The sequence below is a fragment of the Anolis carolinensis genome, chromosome 1 (genome assembly GCF_035594765.1).
Source record: "Anolis carolinensis isolate JA03-04 chromosome 1, rAnoCar3.1.pri, whole genome shotgun sequence".
Classification (NCBI taxonomy): domain Eukaryota; kingdom Metazoa; phylum Chordata; class Lepidosauria; order Squamata; family Dactyloidae; genus Anolis; species Anolis carolinensis.
The window spans coordinates 292,563,634-292,585,876 of NC_085841.1; the positions used below are offsets into that span (position 1 = coordinate 292,563,634).

Here is a 22,243-nt window from a genome sequence, read left to right on the forward strand (position 1 = left end):
AACCAGGTTTTCTTCATCCACCCCACCTCACCAACCTTGAGTGACCACTTGTTTCATTGTCCAAGATGGCATGCCATCAAGGCTTTCTAGTTAAATGTGGACTTTGTTTGTTTTTAATATGATAAAATTAAGGGGGGGGGGTGTGTGTGTGTAAAAGTGTCAAAGTTTTAGGAGTAGTCTCTAAGCACTGTAATAAGATTTTCTATCGTCTTTCCCCTTTTCCGAAGATATATTTTGGCATTTGTCTTGTATGAACTATATTTAAATGTCCTGTGTTCTGTGGGTATATTTAGAACTCAGAGGCCATCTAGAAGAAATGAAGACAAGAGTATCTGAAATTTTAAATTAAACATTTCCACTATTAATAACATACAGGAGATTTTTATTCTTTCCCCCAGTTACTTCTGGACCACTTGCCTGAACTTTGCATAATTTGCCTTTTAAAAAATGAGTTTCTGTACTCAATCTTCTACAGAAAAATTGAATTACCTATTTAAGACACTTTGTCCTCTTTTGGATATCAATCCTTTTCAGATTCTGACTATCCTTTGCACTTGTTGCATTGCTTCCCTGCATAAATAAACCTGACCTTTCTTTTTTTGCTCCCTTTCTCCTCCATTATTCACTCTTAAATAATATATAGGTTAATTTCACCCACCCATATCTCATTCATAATATATCTCATAGGCTGATCATAACTCTTTGTCTTCAGTATGGCCACAGGCTTTGGCATTTATCAGTGAATTATGGCACAAACATAGCATATGGATTGCAATATGATTGGAGCTGATCCACCTCACTCTAAGTAATAACAAATAAAACATCAGCATCTATTGGCCTCTCTGAGCACTATGAAAGATTTAATGAAAATAATTCCACTTCACAATACATTTTCAAATTTATGAGGGGAGGAGAGGAAAAGTGTTTGAAATACATGTTAAAACGTGAATTTTCTGGTATATTTAAAAAAAACAGAAAAAAATTTCAGGAAATCTTCCCTAGCAAAGACTTATTTTCTTGATTTCTGGCCATTAATGACTTTTTCAACAAATTATTGCAAAAAATGCTGGACTACACGTTTTGCATTTCAAAATAACAATACTGTTACCAGTATTACTGTATACTATTCTATGTGATACTATACTACTTTATAGTTAATCAGTACTTCTTGAACAGTCTGACGAGGGTGAACAGCTACAATAGATTCTTTCTTAGAAACTATCCAGCTACTCTCAGAGGATGGCTTGGGGAGTCCACAGACTAGTAACATGAGTAGCACTGGCCAAGCCCACACTACTAGTAGAAGATTTTAACTGTGTCCAAGCACAAGAAGTTTTACAAGGACCGTCCTTAGAAGCCTAGTCCATCTAAATGCTGTAGGACATGAGCTGCATAATCCCTTATGTTCACAGTGAGGACAAGTGCGTATACAGAACATATATGAATAGTTTTGGAAATTATTACTGCATGGTGATAAGATTTCAAATTAGCCCATATCTTTTTTAAAAAAACAAAGACCCACATAAGTACAGTTGTTCCACAATAGAAATGTGACATTTCTGATCATCTAGTCAGCTCCCAGTGGTGCAGTGGGTTATACCGCTGAGCTGCTGAACTTGCTGACCGAAAGGTCGGTGGTTCAAATCCAGAGAGTGGGGTGAGCTCCCACTGTTAGCCCCAGCTTCTGCCAACCTAGCAGTTCAAAAACATGCAAATGTGAGTAGATCAATAGGTACCACTACGGCAGGAAAGTAACGGCGCTCCATGCACATGACCTTGGAGACGTCTACAGACAACACCGGCTCTTTGGATTGGAAATGAAGATGAGCAGCAACCCCCAGAGTCAGACATGACTAGACTTAATGTCAGGGGAAAACCTTTACCTTTACCTAGTTGATACATCCAGTGTCACCAAAATAAGGGATGGTGGGAACTTGGTTGGAGATTAGCAGAGGATTTTGTACATAGCCTTTTTACAGTGAGGCTGAGAAATGTTTAGACCAGGGGTCCCCAAACTTTTTAAACAGGGGGCCAGTTCACGATCCTTCGGACCGTTGGAGGGCCAGACTATAGTTGGCCACCGAGCAATAAAAATAAATAATAATAATAATAACAACAATAATAAAAAAGAGGGTTGGAAGAGACCCTTTGGGCCATTGAGTCCAATCCCCCTCTGCTTTTGTGCACCAAAAGCACAAACAAAGCACCCCTGACAGATGGCCATCCAGAATCAATGTTAATAATAATAATAATAATAATAATAATAATAATAATAATAATAATAAAGAGGGTTAGAAGAGACTCCTTGAGCCATTTAGTCCAATCACCTTCTGCCTTTGTGCACCAAAAGCACAAGCAAAGCATCCCTGACAGATGGCCACCCAGCCTCAATGTTAATAATAATAATAATAATAATAATAATAATGATGATGATGATGATGATGGTTGTAAGAGAAGAAGAGACCCCTTGGGTCATTTAGCCCAACCCCCTTCTGCCCTTGTGCTGTGGGGGCCGGATAAATGGCTTTGATGGGCCGCATCCGGCCCCTGGGCCATAGTTTGGGGACCCCTGCTCTATACTGTAATATTATATGTAACATATAACATATAATTAATATTATTATATGGTATTATTATTAGTATTATATTGTATAACATTATAATATTATCAATATTATATGTATATACAGTATATTATATTATTAAAACTGATATAAAAATATCATATTATAAAACTGAGGGCGGGGGCCAGGTAAATGACCTTGGAGGGCCGCATCCGGCCCCCGGGCCTTAGTTTGGGGACCCCTGGTTTAGACTAACAGATATACCCTGTTTGTTGCTTCAGTCATGTACCCCTAGTCCTTTAAAAAGCTTATGGGGAGGGAGGAGAGAGAAGAAAACCTATTCAGTCCCAAAAATGTACCTATTCCGACTTACAAACAAATGCAACTTAAAAACAAATCTACAGAAAATATCTTGTTCGTAACTTGGGGACTGCCTGTAATTGGTTCAGCACCTATTTTGGATTGCTTGTTTAAAGCTCAGACTAAAACCCAGAATGTTTCCTGCTCTTCTAGATTGAAAGTCAAGCACCATCACAGATATTAAGGTGAGCACACACTTCCATTCCTAGGAGAGCAGAAACATTTTGAAACCACACACTCTGTCCTGATAACTAGAATTTCCCACAGAAGCAATGTGCGTGGTCAAAGTATGTTTCCTACACTCCAGAATTAACCATTCTTTCTGTCTGCGTGTTCATTTTTAACATAAACATAATAGAAACTTCTGCAAGAACCATCCACTCTGACTTGTGGATGCTTTCATCTGTGGATTTAGAGCCCTGTTTTTGTCCCATTTCATGAGCAAAACATCTTCTGCAGTTACTCTGCCAGTCCAGAGTAATCAAAATAAAGCACTGATGTAATCCTTGCAGCAATGAAAAATCTTTTCATGCCTTTCCAGCCAAGTGGAACCCACCCTGATGTTTTCCAGCTCCATGCTTCTGTGAATGAGACAGTAACCATGTGAAAGTACGCCTGGGTCAACTACTGTGATGTATTCATCCGGAGGCAATTTGAAGGCTGTTGCTTACAACTAGACACTTGATCTTTATCAGTATTGTTCCAGTCCCTTAGAAATCTGTGTCTTTGGATACAACCTTTCCAGTTTACATAATTACTCATTTTGATTACAGAACTGAATTGATCTGCATATAAGATTGAAAAGAATGAAAATTATAAAGAGCTCTATCATTTTTGTACCTTTTCTCTCTAGCATTATTAATGTGTACATGCTCTCAAACCGATCCCTTTTAACACAATAGTACCTTGATACCCTGCCTTTTTGTCCACTGAGTCTATGGTAACTGTTATTGATTGTTACATCTGTTTCTTACCATTTGTCCACAGAGCTCTATTTGGCATGTGTCTCACTTCCCCCCCCCCCTAACAACAAGCCTGCAAAGTTGCTCAGGCTGAGAGAAAGTGACTGGTCTCAGATCATGCAAGTAGGAACAGGAACCTAAATCTCCCTAGTACCAATCTAGTACCCTAACTACTACACTTACCAGAACAAGCCCGAGGTAATTCTAAGTAATAGGTGAACCTAATTCTGGTGCCCCCTCCAAATGTTGGCACCCACCCACCCCCCACAAACCAGAGGCCGCGGCTACGGTGGCCGCGGCAGCGGAGGTGGCTGCGGAGGCCATTTTGGGCGATGGGACACGTGCGCATGTGCAAGGCTTCGATCGCTTGCCCAGCACGTAAAGCGGATGGGCAGCTTGCGTGCCTTATGTGCCGGGCAAGCGATTGAAGCCTTGCGCATGCGCACAGGAGTCCCATCGGCCATTTTGGGCGATGGGACTCGTGAGCATGTGCAAGGATTCAATCGCTTGCCTGGCACGTAAGGCAGACGGGCGGTCCGTCTGCCCGAGCGATCAAAGCCCTGCACACAGGAGCCTGATGGGACTCCTGTGCACGCGCACGCACGCTCAGGACTTCGCTTGCTCGCCCGGCACATAAGGCAGACGGATGGCTTGTGTGCCTTACGTGCCAGGCGAGTGATCGAAGTCTTGCGCATGTGCACAGGAGTCCCATAGGCCATTTTGGGTGATGGGACTCCTGTGAGCATGCGCAAGGTTTCTGAAGCACAAAAAAGCATGGGGGATGGCGGCAGGTGATGGCGGCGGTGCTGCGGCACTATGGTTACACAGGCCGCCTCGAGTGCACCCCTGTTGGTGTGCGCCAGTGGCAACTGCTTAATTCGCCTCACCCTTGGACCGCCTCTGACACTTACACTGACTATTCCTTTGGTTTGGTACAAATAAAAAGCTGCTTGATGGTTGTGATTAAAAATGAACAATGGATATGTAGATGTCTCTTCTGTCTTCACCTTCAATCTCACACATTCTATTGTTTTACATTTCTCCAATCTCCATTTCAATGTTTGATGTTAACTGTGGTTCATGTTACCTGTGCAGCAATATCATAATAACAGTACAGTTTATTATTATTATTATTATTATTATTATTATTATTATTATTTCATTTCTATCCCGCTCTTTCTCCTGTGATTGGAATCAAAGTGGCATCCAACATATAAAATTCATACAAAGACATCCATCCACAATACATAATCAGTTACTATCTGCTATTGTCATTGGAAAAGTTAAGCAATGCTTTGCACTAACTATGGCTAGCACAAATTCTATTGAAGCTCAAACTGAAATTAGTTAATAGTATTTGTGACACAGTGTTCACATACCCACCACTACATATATGAAGGGAACTAGGATGTTTCATGTCTTTTGAACCCAAACCTATCTGATCTGACATGGTCATACTGTAAGGGGAGACAACATTACTATATCATACCCCAGGCTTGGAGCTTCTGCATTTGTTGAGGTGTTTTTAGTGGACTAGGAGGATATTTTTGAGCAAGAATAGACTAGATTAGCTTTATTGTCATTGTGCTATTGCACAACAAAATTAAATGCCTTTCCGAGCATACACCACAAAGTAACACAGCCATCCCTCCACACCCCAATCACCACCACACAGCCCCCAATGCCACATCAACGTGAAACCACAAAGTCAACATAACCACAAGTCTAGGATAAAAGCTATCTCTCAGTCTGTTTGTCCTTGTCTTTGCCACCTTATAACGTCTGCCAAATGGCAATAATTAAAATAAAGAATATGCCGGGTGAGATGGATCCCCAAGAATGCTCTGAGCTTTCTTAAGGCTATGGGACATATAAAGTTCTTTCAAAGAGAGAAGAGGGCAACAAATGATTTTCTTTGCAGAAATTGTGACTTTTTGGAGCGCCGTCCTATCGGCTGCTGTGGAGTTACCAAACCACACGCAGATATAGTAGGTTAGGACACTTTCTATAGCACAGCAGTAGAAAGTCACCAGCAGTTTTTCATTCAGTTGTTGGTTCCTTAGAAGTCTCAGGTAATACAGTCTCTGCTGGGTCCTCTTAACCAATGCTGCCATATGGGTGCCGCAGGTCAAATCCTCCTTAATAGTGACACTTAAAACTGGTCACCAGCAGCACTTGGCCATTTATGATCAAGGGCTGGATTTCTGGTCTGTTCTTTCTATAGTCCACTATGAGGTCCTTGGTCTTATTGATGTTAAGAACCAGATTAATTTCTCTGAAGCACAAGAGCAGCCACCTCATTCTGATAAGCAGATTCATCCCCTTCAGAGATAGGCCCCATCACAGTTGTATCATCTGTGAACACTACTCCAGGAAGCCTCCAAGATCAGAAACAACATTTTAAGGTTTTATTTGCCCAACTGAATTATGGGGTAATGCAGGGCTTGTGCAGATTGGAGGCCTGCACAGAAAGGGGGCTGGTCCATATGACATCTTAGAGCACATGTGGAAAGGGAGCATCAAAACAACCCTTTACACCTAAAAAATTAGGTTCAATAAGTAAAACCAATTGCACAAAATGTTGGAAATGCAGTGAAGTAGAAGGTTCGTATCACCACATGTGGTGGACATGCAAATTCGCAAGGAAATACTGGAACATGATTCACGAACATACTCAAAAAATACTAGGTAACAACCTCCCCAAATTACCTGAAATATTTTTATTAAATATATCTAAACTACAACCAGGATCTAATGATGAAAAGATACTAATGTATCTATCAACAGCAGCGAGAATAGTATATGCTAGGTACTGGAGACAGAACAAATCCCCAACGATCAAAGATTAAGAACATGGACAGATTAACCTATTTGATGGCAAAACAACAGGGAAGACCAAGAAAGGAAACAGATTGGAATAAAGTAGAGAGATTCCTAAGTTTAAAGGTAAAGAAAACTATGTAACATATGGAGAAGAACTGACTGGGAAGAAAAAAAAATCTGACTGGAAGCAGAGAAGAAACAAATGAAGGATTCCTAGGAGAAGAAGAGAGAAAAAAATCTTTCAACCCCGGAGCAGACCAGGAAGTATTCACCCTACACCCCTATTACCCCCTCTCAACCCATTCTTCCCATCTCTTCCCCTTCCCTCAGACACCCCCTCCTTTTTCTTTCCCTGTATCTTTCCCACCCTTCCCGACATCCTTTAGTTTTTAACTGTACACAAAGAATTTTTGCAAATAAAGATTATTTTAAAAAAAAACAACAACAAATGCATATGAAATATAAATTAATGCAAGACCATTGTGGGCTTTTGGTTAGAGCTCTTCCTATCACATAGCCCAACAAAGTCCTTCAGCAACACTGGAGAGAAAAAAATTTAATCCCTTTGGAATTTCTGACATAAACTCGTATAAGGAAGGATTTATAATAGAGAGCTTGATCTCCGAACACAACTTAAAACACAACAATAACAATCAAGCTGTAGGTGTAGGTAGAGGAGAATCCTCTCCTAGATTGAAAAAACTCAAATTATTTAATACAAGTATTTTGTTGTGCTGGCAGAAGGCCCTGTGATTGAAAACTGCATCAAATGAACTGCAAAGTGCTCAAAACTAGTCATACTTTTAATAAACTTGTACAGGATTCCTGAGCACAAAAAAAGGAATAAGTGGCAGGTCTTCTTTAGGCTATTTGAAAAAACTATTTAAAACTGCATCTTCATATACAAACCTGCTCAAACACTGCAGTCGACAGGGGAGGACCTCCTCTCGGTCCCACATCCATTTCAAGCACATTTGGTGAGGATGAGAGAGGGGGCCTTCTCTGAAACTCCCCTCCTCTGGAACTCCCTGCCTAAAGAAATAAAAACAGCCCCCACCCTCCTCTCTTATATATCATCACCTAGATATTAGACACCTACTTCAGCCTGTGGAAATTGTGTGTGATGGGTTATATTATGTTTATTTAAGTTCAATTATGTATTATTTTATTTAGTTTTATACATTCATTTTGAGATTGTTTTATCCACTGTTTTGATTTGATTTATCATTGACTGTTTTCGGCATTGAATGTTTCCCATTTTGTTACTTTTGTTGGAAACTGCCCTGAGTCCCCTCGGGAAGATAAGGCCGGGTGCAAATAAAGTATTAGTATCATCATCATCATCATCATCATCATCAGGACCAAGAACAATGTTCAGAAAAATTCAGCTGGACAACTAAAAAATGCAGCTAAAATAATTGATTGGCTGGTTGCTTAAAGGTTCTGATCTTTAAGCAACCAGCCAATCAATTATTTTAGTTGCATTTTTTAGTGCACAGACTACCTTTTGTCAAAGTTCTAATAGTCACCAGAAATAAAATTATGTCATGTGCATCATTCACACAACCCTTTTATATTAGTGATTATATATGTACACATCCCATATGCTAGTAAGTACTCTCTCCTATTTACTTTCTAAGACATGGTCCTTCTTTTTATCTTGCAAGAAAAAAGTAGCAAAGTAAAGGAACTGTTTCTAAATAAGAATTTTAAGTGTCAGTTTCAAACTTGTGAAAAGCTCTGCACAATAACAACAGACTTGAAACTACACATTTATCGACAGCGGAATCAATAGTGGAGTGGCAGTGGAATGGCCATATTCAGAATCTCAGGTAACTACATAAACCTTCTCTCAGAATATTGATGTGGTCTGTTCAATGCAATTTTCTAAATCAGTGCCCCCAAATAACCCCAGGAATAAGCCTAAAAACCAAGACACCAATAATCTTTTGTTAGGCTATGTTATCTCCTCCAGGAAGTATTTAAAGTGCTGAACCCTATCTGCCAAATAAGTTTGACACTTTGGATTGCTCTTTTAAGGTTCAGTCTTACAATTGGACTAGATTCACCACCCTACAGACAACACCCCCTCTATTACTACAACAAGGAGCATTCTGTAGTCATTCAGCATGCTCAGTTCTAACATGGATTGCGCCATTTGGTCATGAAAACACTGAAACCAAGGAAATGAAATTTTGTAGTAGAATATAGATTTTCTGGAATCATCAAGAAGTGTGAGCATTTTCTATCCCCCCCCCCCCTCAAAGAGATCTAATTAAGACTTTCTGGAATAATGTGATAATTAGAATACAGGAATCCTTAAAATTCTGAACTTTTCAAAAATTTACAATATGGTTCTTAGCTCACAAAGAGTATTAGGAACTATTATGTACAGAAAATTCTATTTAAGCTAAGGACACATACAACACACATATTGTGGAAAGCCACTTTGGGTCACAATATTGGGGGAAATGAGATAGGATAATATGTAAGTAAAAAAAATAAAGTTGCTTATGAAAATCCTGAATAATATGCAGAACTGTGCAAGCGTTGAATGAACAGAATTATGCATAATGCAAAACTGACTGAGACGGGATATTAACTGGTTCATACATCGTTGCTCCACATGAACCACATAATAATAATCTAATATGAATAAAACCAGAGAATAAACTTTGAGAACAAGGCTCAGTCTCTCTCAAAGGGAGCCAAAAGGGACATATCAGAATACATCAGTTTTGCTCAAAGCTTGGAAAACCATTTTTTTATTCCTAGAACACCCAGTCAGCATGTCCATGTTGTGAAAACTGTGGCCCAAAAAGGACATTTTTCAAAGTTTTCTGGATTTTCTATTTTTCTTGGCAGCAATTGTTTTCTTCTTGGCAAAAACTGTTTCCAAGCAGGAACATTTGCACATATAGTAAAGCTCATGTTACACCACCATTGCTATTCAGAGAATAATGAGAGATTTATCCTCAGTTCCTTACATCTGGGGGATAGAGGAGAAGCCATGACATTACTAAATTTGGGACTCTGCAGTGACACAATCATTAAGTTATAAACTTGCACTTGTGCCCTCTGCATCATTGCACCTTCTCCACTATTGGACCAAATCTGGAACATGAACCTTCCACACTGTCAATAAAAATAATGTTAGTCTAAGGATATTCCCAGTCACATGCATCATTTTCCATTGTTTCACTTATTCTATCTGCCTTTTAAACAAATCACCTCCCAAATTGTAAAGGAATATTTCTTATGTTAGACTTTAGCCTCATCTACACTGTCATATAATGCATTTTGAAACTCAATATATGGGAGTGTAGATGGGACCTTGGATATATAAAGAATTCTGTTTAGTTTATAAGATTTTGGAAGCTGTAGAGTCATAGTCTGCAGAGTTGACTCATTTAATCATATACTTGGTTTTAGTTCATTGTCACATTACTCAAAAGAGAATAATATTAAAAGGATCACATGGGCCCATGGGGACAGATCTCCAGGCTTCGGTAAACAACTAAGTGGGCTAGCAAGCCAACATGGGGTTACAGTAAGAGAGAAAAACATTTTCCTTACTGTCAGCCACAAGAAGAACGTTATAAGAAAATTTTCTTTATGCCATCAACGAAGAGAGTGGAAGCAGAACAATGCTATGCCCAAGGGACTAAGGATTTTCAAAAATAAAATGCAGAGCCTTATTTTAAAAATGCGCTAGTTTCTTCATCCCACCCCAATAAAATCTGTTGGGTTTAGACATCACTTATATAGTCTATATTCAACATCTATACTAAGTTGAAAACATTCAATACTCAGAAAACAAAACAATCATGTTGATGCAGATTGAATGCACTACAACACCAGCATTAAGCTCCTTCACTTGTCATGAAAATGATAAGTATAAACATGCATTTGCCTTATTAATCTAGGCCTTAACAGGTATTACAGTTTCTCTGCACTCCAAGTATGCATAATTTATATGATTACTCTCCCATTTAGAACTTTAAATATTTCTCCTAGTTCAGTTTTTAAATTACTTTCCACCTCACTTCTCCCACTTCTAAAGCAATGAAGCAAGTTGTTACCCATAAAATCAGATGCCAGTTTTAAATTTTAGAAATGTATGAAAAGTTAGTCTCAAGGGACCATGACATACATTTTGCCTTCTTGTAAAGATGATTGATGTGTTTTATAAAGAATCTTTGCCAGAAAATGTCACTAGATGTCATGGAAACAGCATTTGGGTTATTCCAAAGTACAATATTTTATCTTACTCTGTTAAATTCTCCTTTAATTTCTCCTCACTTTAAAATTTCAAGTAATTACATATAATTTTCAAATCCCTGTTCAACCAAGGGAACCCACGGAGTTACCTTAGACAGGTCATATGCTCCCAGTCTCAGAGAAAGGCATTGACAATGCCTTTTCCCTAAACAAATCTTGCAATGAATACTTTGTGACAGGTTCATGTTAGGGTTGCCATAACTTGGAAACAACTTGAAAGTACACAACATCAGCAAAGAACAGTACAGAGATGAAGAACATGTAGCCTTCCAACTGTTGTTCAACTGCTATTGGGGATTTCTTTGAGCACCAGCACCATCACACATGCACACATGAAGACTTCTCAGTTACTGCCCCTGTGTTTAGCATTCCCTCCCTGTGATTTCTTTTTGTGGTAATTCTTTGTTTTAAACTGGCTGCAACAGAATGGCATTTTAATGGGATGTGCTATATGTTTAATTTTAAATGTAAGTTGATTTTAAAAAAAAATGTTTCCAGGCAGTCCCCAAGTTATGAACAAGATAAGTTCTGTGCATTTGTTCTTAAGTTGAATTTATATGTAAGTCGGAACAAGTACATTTTAAAGTTAAACTCCAGCTATAATGTTTATATCTTTGGATTTTTTTTTCATGTCAGGAGAACTTGAGAAACTGCAAGAAGGCTATTGGTTTTTATATGTTTTTATAGTATTATATATGCCTTTGATTTTATATGTTTATATGTTTTAAATGTACCTTGTTGTTGTATTTCGTGGTGTATTTTGGGTTTGGTCCCCATGTGAGCTGGGACAGGATACAAGATTAAAGTTTTTATTATAATATTATTCTGGTGTGAAAGAATTGGCTGTCTGCAAGAATGTTGCCCAGGGGACGCCTGGATGTTTTGATGTTTTACCATCCTTGTGGGAGGCTTCTCTGATGTCCCCGCATGGGGAGCTGGAGCTGACAGAGGGAGCTCATCTGCGCTCTCTCCAGATTTGAACCAGCAACCTTCAGGGCAGCAACCCAACCTTCAAGTCAGTAGTCCTTTGGTATAAATATTTAGCCGGCTACCTACTTCAAGACTATATTAGTGAAAGGAAAAGCTACTATAAGTTGGGCCAAACCAAAAAGACCTGGGAGGCCTCATTTCCAGGATAAAGGGGAAATATAAATATAAGGAATTAAATAAGATTATCCTCATGATTGAACAACTAAAATAAGCATAGTAAGAGGAATAAACTGTTCCCAGGGGGAAGAGGGAGGGAGGGAGGGAGGGAGGGAGAAAGAGGGGGACGTATACATGCTTAATTATATTTAGGTATAAATATTCAATAGTATTTTTGCACCCTCATACTACATAAGGATAAGTTCATAAGTGATAATGGGGAGGTGGCTTGATTGGGGGGAAATACTGGTATTTTGATTGTGGAATATCATGATTGCATGTTTCTATGTGTGTGTACACACACACACACACACAAATACATATATATATATATATATATATATATATATATATATATATATATCCCACAATAAAAAATGCCAAAAAAGGTGAAAAAAAGTCAGCAGTCCTGCCGGCACAAGGGTTTAACCCACTGCACCACTGGGGGCTCCATATCTTTGGACAGCATTGGGAAAAGTTAACACCCCTGTGATATTTGCTTTGCTTTCTCTGCTCCTGTTCAAAAGATTTCACCTCGCTTCCTGTCCCGGTGGAAACAAGGATTTGTGAGAAAGCTTCGGTGGATACGCTTTTTTCCATGACAACTCTTTCAGGAATGAATTTCCCTTCCTAGGGGTAGATTTCTCTCACTTCTTGTTGTCTTGTCACCATTTTTAACTATGAGTTATTTGTATGTCTGATGTTTGTAACTCAGGGACTTCGTGTATATACTTTTTGTACAATACATTCTCTTGACTAAATTTTGTTTTACCTTATACCTTCCATTGGAAAAAGATGGGATATAACATTACAAGGGCCATATATCCCTCACCCATGCTATTGAGGGGAGTACTTTCTGACTTTATTGCCACCAAAGGGTACAAGTGAGGCTCTTTTAAATATGAGTCAGTCAATAAATACAAGAAACTCTCAAAGAAATGTCTCATTAAAAGCCCACTGTATTGTTGAATGATGATAGCAGACAAGAGTCAAGTACAGTCACACAGGGGGAAACCCAAGAGAACACTTTCACAGGCCATCCAAAAAAACACAAAAAACTCAACAACAACATTCGAGCTGAACCTGGCACAATTTGAGGCTGGTAGTGATGGCATAGTAGACCACAGTTTAGCTCAATGGAGAACTCTTCATTAGGATGCAGAATAAATAGCACTCAGCTGGCAGCGGAGACTGGGAATCCGTGAAGCAATGGAAGTTTCCCATTCAATGCAAGATCCCAGCATTTACTCAAGGGCTTGAGTTTGCTGTGCTTTGTTTTCGACAATGAGGACAGGAAGTCTCAGAGCAAAAGGGGGTCACAATCCCTCGCTATGAAGGCCAGCAGTACCATGGGAGACTCCACAGAGCCAGAATGCTAAGTCCCATGATAGGAAAATGGGGCCTCATTAAAAGGATCAGAGAGAACTCTCTCTCACCTGGTTAAACACAGGCTCAGAAACGTGATTCTACATAGACACAAAAGGTGGCAATCAAGCAGGGAGGGGACAAGTAGCCAAGTGAAATATTTTCCAAATTCTACTACTGAAATATTGAATAAGATTCTGGGCAGGATGAAGTTATATTAAAAGTGCTAATAAAATACTTCATTTGTGATCCTGGCAGATGGGCTTTGTACTTCTAGCTCTGACTGGCAGATTGTGGATTGGAAAAAGTTCGGTTTGGTCTCTTTATTCTTCCTCAAGCTGTCTAGCAGATGATGAACTACAGAGGCAGTTCAGGAGAAAACAAACCCACACAAACAGAACACATACACACACAGGAGAGCCTCCCTCAAGCCTCTGTCTAACCATCTTACTTTTGCTTTCTTCTCTCTCCTTCTCTCTTTTTCCATAGGTTGTGACTTAGCTTTGGATCACTTGATCTTTGGATTAGCAGGCCTCCATTGGTCCTAGAACACCCTCCTTATCTTTCTGCATAATACACAGTGGGGATTATTTATAGGGAACCAATGACTACACACACACACATCCAAGAACTGGTATCAGGGATGTCTTCTGTTATTTGTTCTCACACAATACTGTTTGGCTTATCTTGCATTTTCTCCAAAGACAGACATCAATTAATCTTTTGATCAATCACATTCTCTCTATCTCATATTTTCCCCAAAGGTGGGACTTAAGGCAGTTTGAAAGCCAGGGCACAGTGAGCATTCCAGTGTTTGGAACACTTCAGTGCCTGGAATGTTTTCTGGGTCAAAGGAATTTTGCTTACGTTGGAGTTTACTTCCCTGGTGAGGGCCTGTAGTGGGCAAAGACATCAGAGGCAATCCTGATGTCTTCCCATTCTTTGCAGCTTGATAGGTGTGAAGAGATCCACTCCCTAGTATGGCTGACACTGGAAAGGTCCAAAAATTCTTTACACCTGTACATACAATAGCCCAATCCTAGCTAGCCTTTGATAGTATGGCCATCTATAAAATCCTACATATCTGTGTCAAACAATATACTGATACACACATAACCTGGCTGAAAAAGCCCACCATTGGCTATTCATATAGGAAAAGCTTTTCTTGAAATAGTAATAGGAATTTTCTGAAATAGGAATTGCTAGCTCCTGGACATTTTGTTCCCTGTCATACTTACAATTGTCTCACAACAAAGGCTGTATAGAAATTAAGACACGCATACGCAACGGAAATAAAGAAAAATTGGTATAAAATGTTCTATATGTGGTATCTGACTCCAAATAAATTGGCAAAATACAACAAAGGGAAAATAACTAATAAGTGTTGTACGTGTGGGAAGAATAGCGGCACTTTCATCCATATATGGTGGGAGTGTAAAAGGATTTAAAAACTTTGGCATGAGGTGCATAAAAAAATAACAAAGATCTTGCAAAAACAGTTTGAATTTAAGCCAGAATGTTTTTTATTAGGAATTACTGACCCCCCCACCTTGACACAATCACTGATAAGATATTATTTTACCTGACTAGTGCAGTAAGAATAGTACTGGTGCAGAAATGGAAAACTGATGAAGTACCCACTATAGAAAAATTGCTCAGTAAAGTGTTGGATATAATGAACATGGACTTAATTACACAAAAAATGGCTCAGGACAGAACACCAGCTAACACAACAAAATGGAAACCACTCGTGGAATATTTACAAAAAGAGAATATAAATATTTATATAAAGTTGGATTAATGAAAATCACCAGGGTGAAAATATAAAATAAATGTATTGTAAATTATACTATTACAAAAGATAAAACTTATGGGCAAAAAGGGAAAACAAAAATGAGCCACGCCACGGGCTCTGGAAGTAACAAATAATATAGCAACTGTGTATATGTATATTATTATTTCTTTTCTTTTTTTCCTTTTTTTTCTATGTCTTTTTTTTACCTGTCCTCATTGCCCCCATTTTTCTCTGTTCACTTACACTCCCCATGCCCCCCACTCCTTTCCACTTCCACATAGTCTGTATATAGTGTACAATGTTTTATTGTATTCAGAAAAAGATGGTCTTTGTTGTTATAAGAACTGTATCAAAGTTGCTTACAAACCTTACAAAAATGATTTAAAAAAAATAATAAAAAATAATCATAGCAGTTTGACACCAAACTGAGGATTTTCAGTTTTGTGAGATATTTACCCTTCTCAGTCAGAGAGCTCTGTTGTCACAACAATCTAAAAATCCCAGGAGCATCCCTGATCCTGAATCTGGGGACAGGTGGCCCAGGACTGCATTGGCCAAGCTGTCACTTTCACCGTGTTGCTGTCACCACTACTCCTAGCCAGCCACAGAGCTTCGTCTGAACATCTGGCCACTGTAGTTAGCTCTGCTGTTATCAGAACAGGGTGCCCCTGTGACCATCAAGAAGGAGGTTGATCTTCCCTCGTTCTTGCTGGTTGTGTGGACCCCCGATTGTGACATTATAGATGCAACAAGCAATGTTCAAGTACCTCACAGGGAGCTCCATGACTAGCAAAGAGAGATGGTGAGATGAGCATGAGCCATCCCCCTTCCCTATGCTGAATAGGGCAAATTGTACCCAATCCAGCTGTCCAGACTGCCTCAAAGCTCCAGGGTACTCTGGAGCTTTGACTCTGGGGCATTCCCTGGCTGCACCTTGGGGTTTAAAGCAACAAAAAACCTTGGAAGTCACTGTGTGTCATGAAGACTGCCATGTCTCCGGGCTCTACAGCTAGTTCCCTACTTCACATGTTGCCATTTGGATTTGTTAAGAACGAAATGTTAAGAACGAAATGTGGACAATTTTTCTGCTACAAACCAATGAGACAGTTCTGGGGAGGTAGGAGGATGAAAAATAGTTACTGATCTATAAAAATAGAAACACTCCTCTCTTGAGTTTTCACACTTACTGCTGGATTCATTGAAGTGAAGCTCAAGTTAAACTTCTTGAAGCATTCACCAGTGGAAAGACTTGGCCTTAAAGTATATTGAGATTTCCCTGACCTTAAATGTGAAATATACTTCGCAGGTAATTCCAGAGTGAAACCTGATAATACCCTGTGGTAAGGCAGAAAAATTATGCTAGTTCAAATGCTTAATATATAAAATTCTAGAAAGTGTCATATGAATTATAGTTGTGGCATTTAAATGTATAAAATTTAGATATAAAAATACCTAAAAGGGGACAATGAGAGAACCTCATGGGAAAATACTAGCACTAAACAGCTGGCTTTCTACACTATCTCTGAGCTTCTGAACAAAACTGAATTTATTATTAGAATCTTCTCCTGTGGAATTGCATGGAATCATTAATATTTGTAACAGATGCTATGAATGCAGTAGTCAATTCTGTGTCCTTTTCTAACACCATTGCAAAAGTCCAATGAAAAAAGAACTTGTATTGGTCCAGAATAAAAATAGCAAAGTTGTGCATTGGTCTCATGGGTATTCCAATATTTTACTTGCTCAAAATAACAGAAAGGAAGATTTGACCCCCCCCCCTCATATATATATATATATATATATATATATATATATATATATACACCTAAACTGACAGCTTGGCACCTTCCAGGTATTTGGTATTACAGGCACATACACACATCCTGCTCACTCTTCCACAAGTTGTTTTTGAAATTCCTGTTTTGACTGATCTAAATTATAGTCATGTTGCACACTTTTAGCGTCTGGTCCACCTTTTTGGCCACACTATGCTTTTTCATCTTTTCAGTCTGCTCAGCAGTTTTTCAAAAAAATCTTTACATTGACTAAGCACACTGTTTTTTGTTTTTTTTACTGTTAGTTAACTCAGCACCACTGAATATTGGGTTTTGCATTTTCAAGCTTAACAAGCACGGAATTGTGTTTTTCAACCATGTCCACTTTTTGACTGAGCCCGTATCCCAAACCCATTTAATAAGCAGGAGATGCCAAATCTAAATCACACCAGCCCAAGACAATAATAAATATTTTGGGATTATGGGGATTATAGTGCAAAAATATTTGGAGGGTGCCAATTTTGCCTAGTCCCTGACATCTTTCTCCAGGCTCATCTAAACATAGTGATTGGAAGTCATTAAGTGGGGTTTATATAGGTGTTAACTGGATGTAGACCAAGGACAGGAATCCTCTAAATGTTACCCTGCAACTTCCAGCAGTCCTAATCAGCAGAGCTATTGTTGAGGAGCACTGGGAGTTACAACCCACCAAGCATCTTGAGGGCCATGCAATTTCCATCCTTGATTCAGGACATAATATTCAAGTACGTTTCAAGTGTTTCAAGTAAGAGGATGCTTATATGTGATATATGAGTGGATTCACTGGGTATGTAGGCAGGTTTCAAACTAGCTCAGAGTACTTAATGAAGTACATGAGCCATGCGGGAAGTGATTAACCCACTGTGGCTCTGGAGTCAATATAATTAATTAGAATGTCTACAGCCCACATCAATTTTATTTTTTGCAAAGAGCTTTACACAGGGGTTTTCAAAACAAATATTTTTAAAGCTAATAAATCAAACCCTATCAGCCTAACCTTTATATATGAATATGCTAAACCTAACCATTATATAAGACTATACTAAACAGTACTTAAAACACAGACATTCTGATCATGTTTGCAGGCACAGGGATGTACTCACAGCTTTCACAGCGGTTCCCAGTATAGCCAGCTAGGCAGGCACACTTGTAGCCACCAATTTTGTCCAGGACACAGGTTCCATCATGCAGACATGGAGATGAAGAACAAGCTGGAAGAGGCAAATCAGAAGGAATGTCTCTCTGTTTCTTCGCTAGGGCAGATTTCTTTCCCCCTTTCATTTGTCCTACTGAAATATGCTTGTAAGATACACATTTCAAAAAAACATAAATGGTACAATAGGTATTTATAATGAAAAACTTATTTTTTAAAATTCTATTATTTACCCTTCTTTCCACTTTCCCAAGTTTTAGTAATTACAGTAGGCAATATTGCTCAAAGGTGACAGAAGGAGAAAGATGCAAAGGAATCTAGTAGCACTGTTGAGACTGATGGTGCATTTACACTGTTAAATTAATGGAGTTCAACATCACTTTAACTCTCATACAGGGCCGGTCCAACATGGGACGCCAATTACGCCTCGGAGTTGGGTGCACATCGACGGGGGGCACTCTCGGGCAAAACATGTGCTTTGGCAGCTCTCCGTGCGCCCCGTACCCTCCGTGCCTTTTTCCAGCTGATTTTGACATTTTTGTCCCTGAGCGGGATTCGAACTCGCAGCCTCCTGGGTTCTGAGTGTGGTGTGCTCTCTCTGGGAGCCACCGACTACTCTGTAACAATAGCAATTCAGAACTTATACTTATTCACTCTCTTGTAATCATTCATCTTTTCCCTTTATCTTCTAAGAATAATAATAATAAAACTTTATATATTTATTTATTATTTATTATTACAATATAATACTGATAATAATACAATTTAATAATTTTAATTATATATTATATATTAAATGTAATATTACTAATAATATTACAATGTAATGATTTAGTACAATATAGTAATTTAATACTATTATTTTACTATGCTAATAATATAATGTATTGTATGTGAATGTAATTTGTAAGCCGCTCTGAGTCCCCTTTGGGGTGAGAAGGGCAGCATATAAATGTAGTAAATGAATAAATAAATAAATCGAGCTGTCAAGCCTCATCGCCTTCTCTGGCAAAACATGTGCCTTGCTCCGTACCCTCCCATGCCTTTTTCCAGCTGATTTTGACATTTTTGTCCCTGAGCGGGATTCGAACTCGCAGCCTCCTGGTTCTGAGTGTGGTGTGCTCTCTCTGGGAGCCACCGACTGCTCTGTAACAATAGCAATTCGGAACTTATACTTATTCACTCTATTGCAATCAGTTCATCTTTTCCTTCTATCAGGGCCATCCTGGCCCCGCGCCTTCCCAAACTTGGGGACATTCCTTCCTCCCTCTCTTTAGAGTCCCCCAGGATTTATGTGCCCCCAGGATTTATGTGGCTTGCTAGGGTACTTTGGGAAACTACATCTCTCATGTATATAAAATTGCCCTAAAAGCTCAGTGTTTCTGTCTATGTGTTCCTACTTGCCCATGTGTTATGTTGCCTCATTATGTTTCTGAGACCCCATCCCCTTCCCTTTGGCGAGAAACGGTGTTTCTGACCCCAAAGAAGTCCTGCATCCCACATAATCATATAGCCTGCGGGGACGAAATCAAGCTGGGAATTTCCTCATCATGTATAATTATGTGAGAGGAAGTCATAGGGAGGAGGGAGCAAGCTTGTTGTCTTCTGCCTTGGAGACTAGAACTTGGAAGAATGGCTTCAAACAAATAACCCACATTACCTGCTTTGAACTGGGATATATGGCAGTAAGGACTCCGACAATCCAGTTCAAAGCAGGTAATGTGGGTTATCCTGCCTTGATATCCTGGGTTATAGAGCTGTGTGGAAGGGCCCAAATTCTTTCTCCTTCTCTGCCAAATAATGCTGGAAAGTGTCCAGAGGAGGGCCACATCTATGGCAGGCATCCTCAGAGGTTGTGAGGTCTGTTGGAAACTAAGCAAGTGGGGTTTGTATATCTTTGTTGAGAGGTGTTAGCTGGCCCTGATTGTTTCATGTTTGGAATTCCCCTGTTTTTGAGTGTTCTTTTTTTACTGTCCTGATTTTATTTATTTATTTATTTATTTCCCATACTTCTGTCCCACCCTTCTCACCCGAAGAGGACTCAGGGTGGCCTCACAACTGGCAACAATTCGATGGCAGACATACAAATTCCAATAATATAATGACAATTAAACTCAAACATTAGAACAAAAGCTACTAAAAACAACAATTACAACCACATAAGTTCAAAATCATAGTCCAGAATCAGTCCAGTGGTCAATACTTAAAAATTCCACAATTATTGCACTGCTAGGAATAATGCTCAATAACCATGACCATGTCTAGCAAGGCTATTCTATGCTAATCAAGGTGATCAACTGCAGTTATTCACACTTGCCCTTCATATTATCCAACATATTTGCTTATCCAATGCTCTGCTGGCCCATTCATGTGGTTTGGTGGGGGGGGGGGGGCACCAAAATTTCTGTTCGCTTACACTTGAAAATTATCTTGGGCCGGCTCTGCTCTCATAAGGTCCCCTGGCGGTGCATTGGGTTAAACCAATGAGCTGCTCAACTTGCTGACTGAAAGGATGGCAGTTCGAATCTGGGAGCAGGCTGAGCTCCAGCTGTTAGCCCCACCTTCTGCCAACCTAGCAGTTCGAAAACATGCAAATGTGAGTAGATCAATAGGTACCGCTCTGGTGGGAAGGTAACAACACTCCATGCAGTCATGCTGACCACATGACCTTGGACAGCACCAGCTCTTCAACTTAGAAATGGAGATGAGCACCAACCCTCAGAGTCGGACACGACTAGACTTAATGTCAGGGGAAAACCTTTACCTTTACCTTAATTCTCATGGCTCAGTACTATGGAGTAATAAAAGCTGTAGTTTGATGAGGCAAAACCAGAGAGAGAAGGCTAACAAATAGTAAAACTATACCTCCCACAATCACATAGCAGTTAATGTGCTGTCAAACTGCATTGATTCTACAGTGTAGAGAAAAGAAGTGGGTAGCAGAAATAGTGAAATAGTGATTCAGCACTGAGTGATCTAATATTTTCTAGTATCTAATTTAAGAACAGAAACCAGTCAATAAGCACCACTATGATTATCATATATGTTGTCTAATGTTCCTTTGCTTCATGCTCCCTGGATAACCTAGCTGCCTAGACAGATTTTTTGAAAAGACAGATATGTGACACAGCCATGACCTGCCCTAGTATGAATTTAGGAGATTTGAAATAAAACTGCAGGAAAGAAGTCAGAGAAAAGAAAAAGGTACAACTCAGAGTTGCAATTACAGCAGAAGGGCCTACAGAGATCAAATGCCTGTGAAATGTCAGTGGAAAGATCTAGGTGCACAGCAAGCTTTTTGAAAAGGTGCTTAATTAAGGTGATGCCAGCACAAAGAGCCATGCAATAAAAGTGTCAGGGTAAAAAATCTCAAATATACAGTATCATAGAGAGACTTGCAGGCTGACGGATGCTGCAATTGTTTTCAACTCTGGGGTCTTTCACCACTTTGCAGTTATAGTGATATGGTTCTGCTTTCATTGCTATGCCAATATCCTATGGATCCTGGAATTTACAGTTTGGGTAAGAATATTTAGAGATCTCATCAGAAGGCTTCACCAGACTACAAATCCCAGGGTTCCTGTTGCCATGGTAGCAAAAGTGGAATGAGCCTACAATGTGATGCGGCAGCAAAAAAAGCCAATGGGATTTTGGCCTGCATAAATAGGAGTATAGTGTCTAGATCCAGGGAAGTCGTGCTATCCCTCTTTTCCGCCTTGATCAGACTACACCTGGAATACTGTGTCAAATTCTGGGCATCACAATTGAAGGGAGATGTTGACAAGTTGGAAAGTGTCCAGAAGAGGGCGACTAAAATGATGAAGGGTTTGGAGAACAAGCCCTATGAGGAGCAGCTTAAAGAGCCGGGCATGTTTAGCCTGCAGAAGAGAAGGCTGAGAGGAGACAGTGTATAAATATATATAGTCATGTATAAATATGTGAGGGGAAGTCACAGGGAGGAGGGAGAATGCTTGTTTTCT

At 39.4% G+C, this 22,243-nt stretch overlaps 1 protein-coding gene across 2 annotated transcripts in view; it reads right to left on the reverse strand.

The window, feature by feature from the left end:
* pamr1 (peptidase domain containing associated with muscle regeneration 1) overlaps positions 1-22,243 on the reverse strand; it is an 85,098-nt gene that overhangs the window by 23,811 nt on the left and 39,044 nt on the right. For both annotated transcript variants that reach the window (XM_008105936.3, XM_016992617.2), the window contains exon 6: positions 18,214-18,321. In XM_008105936.3, coding sequence (XP_008104143.2) covers positions 18,214-18,321 — 108 coding nt within the window. The remainder of the gene's footprint in view (positions 1-18,213; positions 18,322-22,243) is intronic.